This window comes from Colius striatus, chromosome Z, assembly GCF_028858725.1.
Source record: "Colius striatus isolate bColStr4 chromosome Z, bColStr4.1.hap1, whole genome shotgun sequence".
NCBI classification, from domain to species: domain Eukaryota; kingdom Metazoa; phylum Chordata; class Aves; order Coliiformes; family Coliidae; genus Colius; species Colius striatus.
The window spans coordinates 77,556,544-77,571,399 of NC_084790.1; the positions used below are offsets into that span (position 1 = coordinate 77,556,544).

The 14,856-nt window shown below is 39.6% G+C and overlaps 1 protein-coding gene across 2 annotated transcripts in view; it reads left to right on the forward strand.

Annotated features, from left to right (window-relative positions):
* Positions 1-1,058: 1,058 nt before the first annotated feature.
* UBAP2 (ubiquitin associated protein 2) overlaps positions 1,059-14,856 on the forward strand; it is a 152,434-nt gene continuing 138,636 nt past the window's right edge. For both annotated transcript variants that reach the window (XM_062017817.1, XM_062017818.1), the window contains exon 1: positions 1,059-1,228. In XM_062017817.1, coding sequence (XP_061873801.1) covers positions 1,204-1,228 — 25 coding nt within the window. In that variant the 5' untranslated portion in view covers positions 1,059-1,203. The remainder of the gene's footprint in view (positions 1,229-14,856) is intronic.

Sequence of the window (14,856 nt, forward strand, 5' to 3'; positions counted from 1 at the left end):
ATGGAGCTCTTCACAACAAATGGCAGCAACTCAGCCTTTTGAGTTTACGGGTTTTTTTAAAAAAAAATTTACCAGGCCCTTTTAGCAATTCCTGTGGTTGTATCATGTTCTCTAATGGAATCTGGGTTTAGATTCCTACCTGACTGACTCAGTATTTATACGCAGACCCAGTCTCTCTGTGGTGGTTTGACCTAACTTGTTTAAAGAATTTATTTTTATCCTAACACTAGGTAACTTGAAAGGAAGCAAGGCTAGATCACTTTGCAGCATTAATGATGTTTTGGGACTCCTGGAGGGTTACATGGAGAAACTGGATTAACTGGTGTAAACCAATTTTGAGTCTGGAAAATGAGCCAGCTTTTGTGTTTATAACCTCAACAATCTTGCTAACTTAAAAGAGGGAGGAGTGGGCACTGGGCAAGCTCCGTTCTGCTTTCTGTGTTTAAACTAATAAAATGAAAGGCATGGAAATTCAGAAATTTAGGCACTTTCAGCCAGTCCTCAAAATAGCTCCTGGTGCCATGACTTGCAAAGGGATTTGACCATTCAAGGGGACTTTGAAGTTACAGATTTGCCACTAAAAATCTAAGGAAGCTAAAGGAAAACCCAAACAAAAAACCATCTTGTCTCTTACCAGAAGCCTACTTTTTTTTTTTTTTTTTAAAGTTCTTCCCATTTTTAAGCTACTACTTTAGAATTTAGAAGCAGATTTTATTGTTTTTCCATGTTTCTTCCATGGACTGTTATTTTATGTGATGCTTTTGTATAGAAGGCCATTTGTTTGGTATGTTCCATCTTTGATGATCATGTGCCCCTGGTGCTACTGATTGTAGCAGAACAGGGTGCTGATTGACAGTGCTTGAGAAATGTGCGTGTCATAGGCTATTAATACTCTGTTAATAATTAGTATTGATAAAGTTACTATTAATAGTAATGATTACTTGCAATTTCAGTAATATTTAGTACTTGGGATAGGTTCTTGATGAAAGAATACGAATACGACTTTCAGATCTTAATCTTTTTATTTACCTGTGTCTCTTTTTTTTGGTTAAAGTGTACGAGCAGGACTCTGAAGAGCTGTGTTCTGCACTCTGGTTTACAACAGCTCAGTATGACCTTGGTAACAGACAAGCCAAGTGACGTGTCCCCTTTTTAAGATGACAAATTAAAGAAACTCGGTGTTGTATACTTTGGAAGTACTGAATGGAAAGTGCTGGAGGAAATGCAAGTAATATCCACTTCAGTGTTTGTTGTTCTGCTATAGCATCTTGTTAAGTTATTTTTTTTTTCTGATACCATCTGCTCACTTGTAGCTGATTGTGTCCTCACTGCTTTGCAGAGAAGACCTAGTTTGGGCTTGTACTGTTTTTCATATAACTTCTCTAAACATGTTGTGTTTATTAAAGTAAGAGCTGGGATGAAAGGTTATGAAGTGGCTCCTTTGCAATTACGTATGGTTCATGTTTTACAAAAAATAGTACAAAGTGTTTCTCTGTTTTGCTGTAACATGAAAGTCCATGCTCTTTAATTTGGCCGCCTAAACTGGTGATTTGTCCCTATCACAGGTGTGGTAACTTTGTCCCTCGTCCTGTCACTACTTCTCAGCTCTACAAAGAGTAAGCAGTGACTAAAGATAGATAAAGGAGAGGTGATACAGTCAGATGATGAGGATTTCATGGCTTGCTTAATTTGCTTTTGCTACATCATAACTATTTCACTCAGAGTGTATACTTTTATTTATGTTCTCTTCAGATTGTAAAACTTCTGAGATAGGTTAGGTGAACAACTTTGTGCAGTTCCCCCAGATGAAGTTGTTTCTATTCTCAGGTCTCTTGAAATTCTCTTTTCTTGTCCAGTTCTCTTTGTGAAAGCTGCAAGACACTGTGGCTTCTTTTGAAGGTAAACTTGTCAAGCTCTTTTCCTGTCCCTTCCTAGCTTCTTAAATTGGTCTTCTGACAGATGAGCATGGAGGAGTCCCTAACCTGGCTGAGTGTAGCATTTTGCATTAAAAACAGTGAAATATTTCCCATATTGAGAAGCTTTGATTTTTCTCAAGACTTGTGGTTTGCCTGAAGTTATGCTTCTATGGTGAACTTTATAGTTCTGAGGTGTTTTTTGCTTTATCATACAGGAAACAGTTTATTCCCGATCAGCAGGTTCAGTGGAATTTGTGTTACAGAATGACTTCACATTTGAATCCCAAGTTAAATGAAGAAAACTCAAATACTTTCTTAACCTCCAGATTTGAATCTGCAGGTTGTACTTTTTTTTAACCTTGTTTAGTGATGAGAGGGGAATAATCTGTTTCTGTTGGGCAAACTTGTGGCTGAAGGTGCACGCACTGAAGTTTTAATTCAGTAGCTATCATCATATTCCATATAAATATTTTTAATGGTGAGCTGTAGTTGAGAAGAAGTCTTTTTGCATTTTTTAGTGTGTGGCATAGAACTCATCTAGAACATTTCACTTGTATTTCTTAGGACTATAGTACTGTTCCTAGAAGTAGGATGATAACCTTATAGACTGTTGAGATTGCTTTTGAACAAAGGAGATGAAGTAATATTTTCTACTTTGTTTCTTTTGTTAAGTGTTTTGAGGGTGGTGTCTGTAATAGTACAGAATGAAGTGCATGGCTTCTGAAAACTACTTTGTTTCCTCTTTTTATTTGATTTTACATGTTAACTGAGCCATGACTATTTTATAGTAAACTTTTGACTGGTATCTCCTAACATGGACCCTGTCCGTGTTTCCTTTTGCTTGAAGGCTATTGTTGATTTCTTCTTTTTTTTATTTTTTTTTTTTTTACCTTTTTGCATTTACTTTGTTCCTTGATTTTCAGAACTGCCCGTGGTCTTAGATGCAGTTACAGCAATGTGAATCTGAAAGGAATCCTGATGCCAGACCCTGCTCTGTAGTCGATCTGTACATAATATGTTGTATTCAGGAAATTCTGATCTATATCTTCTGTTAATGGTCTTTTTATTTCAGCTTTTGGTCACACATTCTTAAGGTCACTGACCTGTGATCTGTTCTGAGACTGACTTAGGTCCTAAGTGGGACCTAAGTTAATGATATTAAATTTGTCTGACTAAATTTGAAGAGGACAAGCAGCACAGGGCCACAAAGATGATTACAGGAGTGGAGCATCTCCTTTATGATGAAAGGCTGAGGGAGCTGGGGCTCTTTAGCTTGGAGAAGAGGAGACTGAGGGATGACCTCATTAACGTTTACAAATACGTAAAGGGCGGGTATCAGGAGGATGGAGCCAGGTTGTTCACAGTGAGGTCCAGTGATAGGACGAAGGGCAACAGGTGCAAACTGAAATATAAGAGGATTCAAAGAAACACAAGGAAAAACTTCTTCACTGTGGGGGTGACAGAGCACTGGAACAGGCTGCGCAGATGGGTTGTTTAGTCTGCTTCTCTGGAGACATTCAAAACCCAGCTGGACGAGTTCCTGTGTGGCCTACTCTAGACAGTCCTGCTCTGGCAGGAGGGTTGGACTAGATGATCTTTTGAAGTCCCTTCCAACCCTTAACATTCTGTGATGCCTGGTCTTGTGCTCCACCTTTTTTTTTTAGCTACTGAAAGAATTTCTTAGTGTTTTGAACGTGGGGTAAGTGACAAGGCATAGCTGTTTGAAATTCATTTTAGTAAAAAATTGAAGTAGTGTTTTGAGCTTGGTGAAGGAAAGTTAATGAGTATGTAGAAGTGTTTCAAAGTTTTTTTTGAGTTTGAGAAAACCTAGGGGTTTCTAATACCTGTCTTCAACCTGCTGCGTTTCTTTGCTGCCTCTGGACATACTGATAGCAGTCATGCCCAAAGAACTTTTCTTTGCATCTTAGGAAAAGGCATTATCTTTCTTGAATATAACTGTCATAACTATTTTTATGTTGTGACTGCAAGTATAAAATTCCTTGCCACTTTGAAAGTTCAGAGATATTGTTTACGAGTTTATCTGTTACTGTAGTAGTATATGTTGCTGGATTTTGAGTCCTGATGACTGTTACCCTACTTAATTAAATTGAAGATAGACATTCCTTTAATTTTCTTTATGTGAGTGTCTAGCAAAAATGCTAGAGCTTAAGAGTTGTTCTTAATGAAGCCTATGGGATATTTTTGGTAATAGCTTTTCTGTTATGGAGCTTCTTTCCCCTTTTACTTTGCTTGATCACAGACTGGCTGAGGTTGGCAAGGACCTACGGAGATGTCTGGACTGTGTCTGGACATCTTTTGAATATCTCTAGGGATGGAGACCCCACTACCTCCCTCTGTAGCCCAGACCAGTCCTTGATTGCCCTCACAGTAAAAAAGTGTTTCCTGATGTTCAGGCTCCTGGCTCCATGGCTTCTGGTCCTGTCATTGAGCACTGCTGAGAAGAGCCTGGCTCTGTCTTGAGCCTTTAGGTATTTATAGACATTGATGAGACCCACCCACACCTTTTTTTTATTCTAGGCTAAACTACTTCACATAGTAAAATCTGTAATCCTTCAGGTAAACTTGAGGCCATATGTTCTTCCATGCCTCTGAGGCAGAGGCAGATTAAGAATTGAATTTAGCAGGGGTGGTAGTAACAGTAATTCATGGTTCTTGGTAGGTGAAGAAGTGGGTGGTTTGGGATTTGTGTTTAGAGCAAGTACTGTGAAAATGCCATAAAATATGTATTTCAAATAGTTTCTGTGCTTGCAAATAAGGGGTAATTGGCTGTCAGCTCTAGCTGAACCAAAGATTAGTTCAACTGAAGCAGTTCTGTGAGCAAAGAAACAGGTCAAATGTTTGGTTGTCTGATAGTCATAAAATTGCCCAACTCCTATCTGTGTTCTGTCTAGGATTTGTGTGGATTGTAAATGAGAGTTTAATGTACATACAGCATTCAGCAAAGGTTAGGCTAAGTTATTGTACTTCTGCATACTTAACAGTATGCTCTATGAAGCTATATGCATGAATATTATTTTTAAAGTACTTCTTAATGAGACTACAGCAAAATCTTTGTTGAATTACATGAGTCCTGGTAAATTAGAAGTGAACTGTGTCAGCCTGTTTTTCTTGTTCTTACAAATCCAGCCCTCTTCCCCCAAATCCCCAGGACCCCCACAACTACAGAGAATTGTAAGGTTTAAGTTGAATAGTTAAAATTACTTCAGAGTTAGGGATGTTGAATCTGAGAAGTGCTAGATTGGGTCCTCTGCAATGAAACATCAGTGAGAGTTTTTGCTAAGAAGCGTACCTCAAATATTCATATGCTTTCTCTCACTTGCCTGTTGATTGCTAGGGAGTGCTTTTTAGTACTTCAGTCATGAGAGAGAAGTAAAAATGTATGATTTCTATACTTTTCCATAAACAAATCCATTAAAATAACTGATCAACCGAAGATACACTCAGTGTTTTATGAGTTATGAAATGACCACTCTACTAGAAATATGATAAAACATAGGGCAAAAAAACTGCAGAACTGTCCCTTTTCAGTTCATTTAATATCCAAGCAAAAATTGAGCATAAAAACATATTGAGACATGTTACCTTGCAGGCCAGAACAAGCAGGTTTTGAATATTTGAGTCAGACTCTGATAACCTTTTCTAGCTAGAAAAAACAAACCCAAGTAGCTGTTTGGCATTGGAGCTGAATGTAGGAGAGAACAACTGGAGTTGGCATAGTTTCCCTCACTAGGACTTTCTTAGAATAGGGGGTAGCCAGGAGCTGGTTTTATGGTTGTAGGTCCCCTTTATCAGCACATCTTGGTTGAAAATCTGGCATGCAGCTGTTCCTCCCTTTCCAGTTACTCCACAATGCTGGAGAAGAATTGGGATGATTTGTTAGTGTTATGAGTTATTTTTATGGTACACTGTCTCCTGGGCTGAACGGACAGGTCCTAATGTAGTATGGAGAGTGCCAGAATGAGTTGCTTATGAGGAGCAAGAGGAGGATGTGGCTTGTTACAAGACAGGCTTAGGGTGGGGGGAAAAAAGGGGGAAGACTTTGCCTGATATGTTACTATTTTGATATGCTTGTTCAAGCTGACCAGTGTCTGGCTCGTAGGAGCAGAAAGCAGATCATTAATGCTGGGGAACCTTAGGTATGTCTTTACAACAAAATAAATTCCTGCTTTGATGAACTGGACTGTGAAAATGAGTGATGAAATAATACCAGTAACACTGAGCCCTACTGTCGTGGCTTGGCCCAGCTAGCACAGCAGCACCACGACAGTCTCTCGCTCGGTGCCCCCATTCACCCCCACCCTCGTTAGGATGGCAGAGGCCCCAGTGAAATGCGAGTAAAAAGATAAGCAAGGTTGTTGTGGATTGAGACAAGGGCAGGGAGGGCTCACTGCCAGTTATGGTTCAGGGCCAAACAGACTCCGGTACTCGACTTAGAGAGGAAAGCAGGAAAGTTTATTCTACAAGAAACAGAACGGAATAAAAGCAAAAAGGGAGTAGGATGATGAGGAAATTACAACCAGCACTTTAAGATCTCCCTCCCCCATCCCTCCTTTCTTCCCAGGCCCAGCTCACTGCTCCCGATATCTCTACCTCCTCCCCCCTCAGCGGCTCAGGGGGGCAGGGAATGGGGGATGTGGTCAGTCTCTCACAGATGGGCTCTGCTGCTTCTGTCTGCTCAGATGAGGACAACTGCTGGCATTCTTCCCCCGCTCCAACACGGGGTTCCTCCCCTGGGACACAGTCCTTGGTGAATGTCTCTGGCATGGATTCTTCACCACAGTTGCAGTTTCTGCAGTTACAGGGTCCCTCTCTCAGGACAAGGCCTCTTCTGGGCATAAGTTTAATGAGCTGCTTTGTCGTGGGTTCCTCCCCACAGTTACAGCTGTGGATATTGGGTCCCTTCCTCGGGACACGGCCCGCTCCGGCCATAGTGATAAAGGGTCTCTCCTTCGGGACATGGCCTCTTCCAGCCATAGTTTTAAAGCAGAAAATCACTGCCCCTGGCTCGGGGTCTGCAGTGAAGTGGTTGGGTCCCTCCCATGGGACACGGCCTCCTCCGGCCGTAGTCACTGTCCCTGGCTCGGGGCCTTTAATGAAGTGAATGGCTGCCCCTGGTCTGGGGTCAGCTTTAGCAGAATGAGTCTCTGCCCCTGATACGGGGTCATTAGCAGAATGAGTCTGTGCCGCTGATGTGGGGTCTTTAAAAACTGAAAATAAATCTCAGCTTCACCAGTTCTCTCCATAGAATGCAGGGGAGCCTCTGCTCCAGCACACCTCCTCCTCTCTTTCATCACTGACCTTGGAGTCCGCATGGTTGTTTCTCAGTCTGTTCCTACTCCTTGCACCACCACCAGCCAGAAGAAAAGAAGGGGCAGAAGAAGGAAGACGATGGAGGAAGAAACCTCCTCTTCCAACTTCTCCTTAAAAAGTGATCGTGGAGGTGTCTAATTGGCTCAGCCCCAGCAGTGTGTCTGGCTCTGAGCTGGGGAGAGTTGTGAGCAACTTCTTACAGGAGCCATCTTTACAGCCCCTTCCCCCTTACCAGAAAAGGCTGTCATGTCAAACCATGACACCTACTGAAAAACTTGAGGAGGAAGAGGTCTCTGTTCTCTGCATCCCTTTTGATTAATAAATCTGCCTGGTGAATTTGGCATGTCTCCTGAAAAGTTGTGGCTTGATCAATGTGGCTGGGGCTTCAGTAACAGGAACTAGAAAGTTGTGAGGTTGTTTTGCATCTTCCTTTTGGTACTCCTGTAAATCACAGAATGTAAAGGGTTGGAAGGGACCTAGGAAGATCGGCTAGTCGAATCCCACTGCCGGAGCTAGGACACGTAGAGTAGCTCACATAGGAAATCACTCATCCAGCTGGGTTTTGAATGTCTCCAGAGAAGGAGACTCAACAACCCATCTGGGCAGTCTGTTCCGGTGCTCCCTCACCCTCACAGTGAGGAAGTTCTCCTTGTGTTTCTTCGGAACCTCTTATGTTCCAGCTTGCACCCATTGCCCCTATTCCTATTGTTGGACCTCACTGAGAACAGTCTGGTTCCATGCTCCTGACACCTGCCCTTTACATATTTGTAAACTTGAGAACACCCTTCAATCTTGAAGCTAAAGAGCCCCAGCTCCCTCAGCCTTTCATCATAAGGGAGATGATCCATTCCCTTCATCATCTTCGTGGCCCTGCACTGAACTCTTTCCAGCAGCTCCCTGTCCTTGAACTGAGGGGCCCAGAACTGGACACAGTATTCCAGATGTGGTCTCATGAGGGCAGAGTAGAGGGGCAAGAGAACCTCTCTTGACATGCTAACCTTACCCCTTCTAATATGCCCCAGGATTAAACGCATTTATGGGTATGTGTAGTGCTCAGATATCTCCCGATATCCTTACCTGCTCCCCGCTCAAGTGGTATGGGGCGGGCAGAGAATGGGGGTTGCCGTCAGTCCATCACAGTGACTTTGTGTAAGCATAGCTCAAACACTGTGCTAACATTTGTTAAAATGAGTGTCTGAACTCTGCTTTTGTAGTTAAAAACCTAAGAGCATTCAACTGAAGGCAACATGTAAAAGACTGAAAGTAGAGCTTTGTGTTAAGTGGATTTAGTACCAGTGTGATATTTATGACTAGAGAAGTGTGGAGCTCTGCTTTCTTGAAATTTTAAAAGACCAGATTGGAAGAAGTGGTATGCTTGTCTATTCCAGGACTTAGAGTAAACTGGCCTTCCAAGCAGTTCAGCTTCTGGGATGTATCAGAGCTCATTGAAATACTGATCTATTTAGCCTCCACCCCTCATTTTCAGAAGTTGTATGTATTTTTAAAACATCCTGAGTTTCTAAGTAAAAGAAAAAAAAAAGATGCCCTCAATTTATTTTTCCAAAAACTGTAGACAATTAAGATTTTTGTCAATCTTCAGACCAGTTAAAAATCCTAACAAACACAACAAAAGCAGCCTCCAAAAGCTCATCTTAAAGAAGATGCTGTGAATATTTTCCAGTTTTATTTAAATCCAAAACATCACCAGGAGACTTGAGGTTAACCAAATCATTATTATGTGTTTCTGCAAATGAGACTTTCAAGTTTCATTACAGCATTTGAATATCTAACTAAAGCCTTGGAAGAGTTTGGCCAAAGAAATATTTGTGTATAGTGTGAGACTTTTTGATTTACATCAGTGTACTTCTAACTCTTAAACAACTTGCATTTCAGTCATGTTAAAAGCTCTACTGGCAAGTGGGTTCCAGATAAACATTTATTTCTTTTTAGTTGCCTCTGAAGTAAAATTGCAGCTTTTTATGGATTCACAGTAGTATGTAAAGTTGTCCTTTTTAAACTCACCAGGATTAGGAGGTATTTTCTCAATGCATTCCTTGGGGCTTTGTTTTAGTCATTTTTTTAAAGTTTGAGAGGAGTTGTGATAATTCAATTGAACAGAAGTTTTTGTTCTCTAATGTGCTTGCATATTGGAATATGCATTAAAGTCTAACTGATCATCTCTGATATGAAAGGTTCTACATTTGGTGCTTTGGGTTCTGGGAATTTTCTGGGTTTTATTCATTGTGTATATAACATTTGAGAACTTGGAATGGTTTTAAGGGAAGTCTTGTCTCTGGGAATCAGATAATCTATTTAAACATACTTTTTTCCTTCCTTCTTTCTCTGGCAAAAAAAAAAAATCTGCAAAAAGCACAAAATGTTTTTCTTGGATGTATTTATAACTCTTCAAATAGAGTTTCATGAATAAGTGAAAGTAAAACTTCTGCTCCTTAAAGTTGCTGTTTCAGCAGTTGTGATGTTTGAAGGTGGTGTATTGAGAGGTGTTGTATCCTATCCTATCAGTATCTTGCATTTTCTCCTGCAAAAAAATTTCTGTGACTTCACAGTAACTTCCATGACCAAAAAAACCTCCCAATCTCAAAAACTCAAGACTATGAGCAAGTTATTTTGGGGTATCAAAACTTAAGATAATGCTGAAGCCTTCAGCCTTAGTGTTTCAGAGCACAGCAGCACAGTTGTTTTTTTCAGACACGGGAAAAGGAAAGAACCAAGGGGACAGTGCCTACTTAGATGAGGCTCAGATGCTTTCAAAATCCACGTGGAACCTCTGCAGAACTGCAAGTTGCAGAGTCCTGAAGGCAAGAGATTGAGCAGCCTTTGGAGAGTTTACTTTGTGCTGCTGGCAGCTTTGGATAAAAGCTGCCCATTTTGCTGTGTAGTGTCTTGGAGTTTTTGCTCTAGAGGAGGTATGTAGAATAACAAGTATAGTTTTTGTCTTTATGATTTTGTTTTTTACTTTATTCTAATGAATCAGATTCTTCTCACTGGTTTTCAGAAAGCTATGTTGCAGGCAGTGTACATTGAACTTGAAAAGTAGTCCTCCTGTTAGATGGAGGACATGTTTAAGACATCATACTCTTCTGCATTTTAAACTTGCTGTTGGTTTCTCAATTTATTTACAGTGTTGTCTTGACTTTTATAGCAAGTGTGCCTAGCAGTTCCCAATCGTGCTAACATTTTAAAATAACATGTAAGTGACTGAAAATGATTATTGTGATTAAGCACCTGTAAGTTTGTAAGGCAATTTTAAAAACTTGCAATAATTTATCATGGTTATCCCTTGTGTACTGTGGAGATTTTTTGTTTACTTGGAGAAAATAGATGTTTACAAGACATCTTCTGCAAAATCCTTTTAAAAATTGTCAGTGCCAAACCCTTCCTGCGGTGAAGTTTTTATAGGTGCAGTATGATCTCTAAAGCTGATACTTGTAACATTTTAGTGTTGTTGCTAGAGTTGAACACTGCAGTTAACAAAGTGTGTATTTCAGGTGTGATGACAGAACTCATGTGGGTGCTGAGAATGAGATGCTGCAATTAATATAAACAAGCTAACTGTTTTCTAAACTAAGCCATAAAGACTGCAAGTCTTTTTTCTTTCAAAAGTGGGTAACTTCATCTTACAGTAGCATGCTTAGTCTTTTAGACCGATGATAATATAGACAGGTGACTGATGTCTTCTTAGGATGTTTTATAAAACTGATTTTCTACTTGGGCGTTTTAGTATTGCCTTGCACAGTCTAGAAACTCAACATATGTCTGTGGAGTCAGGGACTGTTACTCATTTCAATGCTGTGCTAAAGTAGATCAGCAGAATTAAAAAATATGTTTAAAAAGGAATGTAAACTTTTAAGAAAATAAGTGAATAAATTTACGTGAGAATTAGTTTTTTAAGGTCTATCAACAGGAAAGAATTTTTAAAGAAATATTTTGTGCTCATTCAGATTTTGCAGGCTTTAGAAAGAGGTTTCTTTGCACTTTTCTTCAATTTTATTTTAAGCTACTCTGGCTTGCAAAGAAATAATGGAGGAGAGTGAGAATCTCCTACTGGCGACAGAAAAGCACATGACAGCCAAACAATGTATAAATCAGTGCAGAGTTGAAGGAAAATGTAAAGATGAGGGGACTTCAATGATGACTGTGGGTCTCAGAAGAAGCCTATGGATGGTTCATCCTCTCTTACATTGGAGAAGAAAAAAAGTGCTGAATTAAGTGCAATAAAAGTTTGAGTAATTTGACATCATATGGGAGCAGCTTGTGTTTTTCAGAACTACTAAATAGTGGGAGATTAATTTCGTTTTACTTTTAAAGATATTAAACATACAAGAACAGCCTAGATGACTTTACTCCTGCTTTAAGATTTTAATCTGCATGAAGGACTCTTTATTTACCCGTTCCTTTCTAGTGTGTTATATGTTTGAAGTTGTAAATATTGTTAATCCTTCATCTCTTTGGAAAGTTTGGTGTTGGTTTGGTGCAGCTTGGATAGACCTGACCTCATGTAAATTTCTAAAATGATGGAGCAAGAGTAGGTGAATTTACGTGTGGTGACACCAAGTTGAGAAATTGTGATGGTGATGAAAACAAAGCTCAAAATCAAATGGGAAAGCTTGGAGTAAAACCAAGTTTTCAGAGCAAAGCAGGTCAAGATGAGGATTAGTATCAAAGGAAACTAAACAAACCCACCTTGTTTAAAGCTAGACAAATTGCTAGCAGTGATCGTGACACTGGAATGTGCAATCCAGAGGTGGTAAAGAAATAAAAGTAATCTCTTGCAGCTTTCAGTTCCTGGTGCTATTTCTGTGGCTGCTTGTCTCTGAGCACCTGACAATAAGTTTGAGAATGGACTTGAAATGTTTTGCTTCAGGAAGCTAAACTGAACCAAATGGCTGTGATTTTTCATCAAGATTTTGTGCACAGTAAAAGCCTAAGATAGTGAAGGAAGAAGACGTTTAGTGCCTTATGAAACTATTGTTTCTTTTTGTCCTGTAAACATATATTTAGAGCCATGTATATCGCTGTGAAAAAAAATCAGGTTTTTATTTCGGATTCTCCTCTTAATAAAGATGAACCTTGAAAAATGTAATTATCTGGGGAAAATGATAGAAAGATGTTCCAGATTATCTTGCTTTATTTAAAAGAGGTTTTTTTTTTTCAGTGAGGCTCTGGGTTTTCTTTGGTTTTCTGAATATTGCAAGCAATGATCTTTACTGGTAGTCTTCCCTCAGTATCTAGTTCAGAGCAGGGCGCTGTAGGGTGAAGGAATGATACCTGAGCTCTTTGATGTTGCTACCTATACTCTGAAACCGGAATCAACAGTCTGATATCATGAGGTTTTTAACACATTTTATAATTACAGCCTTATAGATTAGTGCATTTGCTTTTGTATCACTTGTGGCTTGTAATTTAACAATTTCTTTTTATTCTGAGTTTTGTAATGTCATCTGATGAGTGTCACAAGTTGGAATTAATCCTTCCCTGCAAAACTTTTTTTTAATGGTTGCACTTTCTGCTTTGTTCATCAGTGTCAATTCTAGTGTGAATTAACTAGATATCCTCTTATTTTTAATGCAGTTGAGTGTGTTTCCTTTGGCGTAGAACATAACAGTGTAGAATGTAACAAATATCTCAGCTCTTGCTTGGCTATTTTTAGTCGTGTTGCTTGTATCTGTTTCTATTCAAAGAATTCCTTTGGAAGCAGTTCCAGGAGAGTGTGGTTTGGTAACATGGGAGGGAACCGGAGGGGGCAGGGAGAGCACAGTGATCGGGCAGCAAGATGCCTGATGTCAAGTGCAGCTTCCTGAGTGCCACCATGTTTACACCACCACTCAACACCAATTCCCCCTTCTGGGTATTGTCCTGTCTGCATGGTGCACAGCTGCTGTTAGCTATTTCTTTCCATCATTTATCAGTTTCTTTGTGTCATTTGGAGTACCTGGGTTTCAACTTGGAGTCTTCTTACTCTATTTGTTTTTCTGTGTAAATACCACTTTATTTTAGTATTTAGAAATGGTCCATTACATCAGAGGAGTAGCTGAAATATGCATGTCTACAGGTTAATAGCCAAAGCTGACAGTTCCAGAACTTATTTTTTACTCTGCCTCTGTTGCAATTCAACATCTCTTTTTGTTTTGTTATTGGTTTCATCTGGATCAGCTTTACTAATAAGTTTTTGAAAAGGTTTTGGGTTTTTTTTTGTTAGTTAGCAGCTTTTTTGTTTTGTTTTGCTGTTTCATGAATTCCTCATCTTGTGAGTACAACTAGCTGTTGATTTTAATTGTAAAAATTGATAGGGAAGTGACCTACAGAAAGATGTTTTTGGGTTTTTTTTCAATTGTTTTGTCTTATAATTGGCACTATGGAAAAAAACACAAGCCTGAAGTGTCCTTGATGTATGTTTGTAGCTTGTGTTGTATGTACTGACATAGCCTGAGCTTAAACTGTTTCAAAGCGGCCTCCTGACTTCGTATGAAATTGTATGTCCTTCCATGAATTCTTTGAGGAGAACATCTATAATTTGTTTAGTTTGTACTCTTGCAGCAGTTTCCTACCTCCGCTTGTGTGTGTGTGTGACCTGAGGTCACCCAGAGTTCTAGTTTGTATTGCATAGTTTGGAAACCTATGCAAATTGTTAGCCTGCAGAGTCTTTGCCTTGTGGGGTTTTTTTTTTGTTAAATTTTATTTTTAATTTTTTAGAATTTATTTTTTTCCATCTGAAGGACTTCCAAGCTCTATCTTCCAAGATGAATTTGTCTGGATTTCCTTTTTTACCCCTTAGAGTGACTGCTGTAAGTTTTAATGAACTTGAGAAACAAGCCTTTTCAAGGTGGGGATTTTGACAGGGAAAGGGTCAACATTTAAGTGTATTATTCCTGTGAAAGCAAAAGAGAGGACCAGCAAAAGCATCAAATATATAGTTGTGTGTACTAATTCATTAAAGACTGCATGTGGTGGCTAAATTGTTTTAGAGTGGTTTGAGTCCCTAGTTTAATGCCCAAATCTGGGTGCAGACAGATACTTCTGTGCCTAGGGGAAAGGACTGTGTGCTAGATTACAGTAAACTGCGTTAGTCAGGCTTTTTCATTGTTGGTTGATTATGGCTTCCTCTTTTTTGGATAGAAGTACCTTCACATTTTTGCAAGTGTATTCTTCACTGCAAGTTACTAAATGCGAACAGGAATCCAAGAGGTAGAGCATTAAAAAGTCTTTAGTAAAGATGATATAAATCTCTATGCAATAAGTATGATCTACTCGAGGTTACTCTGTTGGCAGAGTGTCTTCCTGTGAGCTCTTTCAATTTCTAAAGAGCCTAGGAGGCATTTTTTTCATGCAGTTTGTTGTTGCCTCCAGAGGGCCTGACCAGGATCAAGTCTTGCCGTACTGGATCCCAGGAAAGCAAAAGGTAAAACCTCACATTTTATCTATGTTATAATGGTATATTGGCTGCTGAAGTGCAAGTTCTCCCTTTCCTCATGAACTTGATCCATATCCCTTGTGTCAGATTGAGCAGTTATATAGCCACATAGTTTTCCACTGGATAAGCTCGTTCAACTGACTCACTGTTTTGTTTTAGAGGGTTTAGTTGACTCTT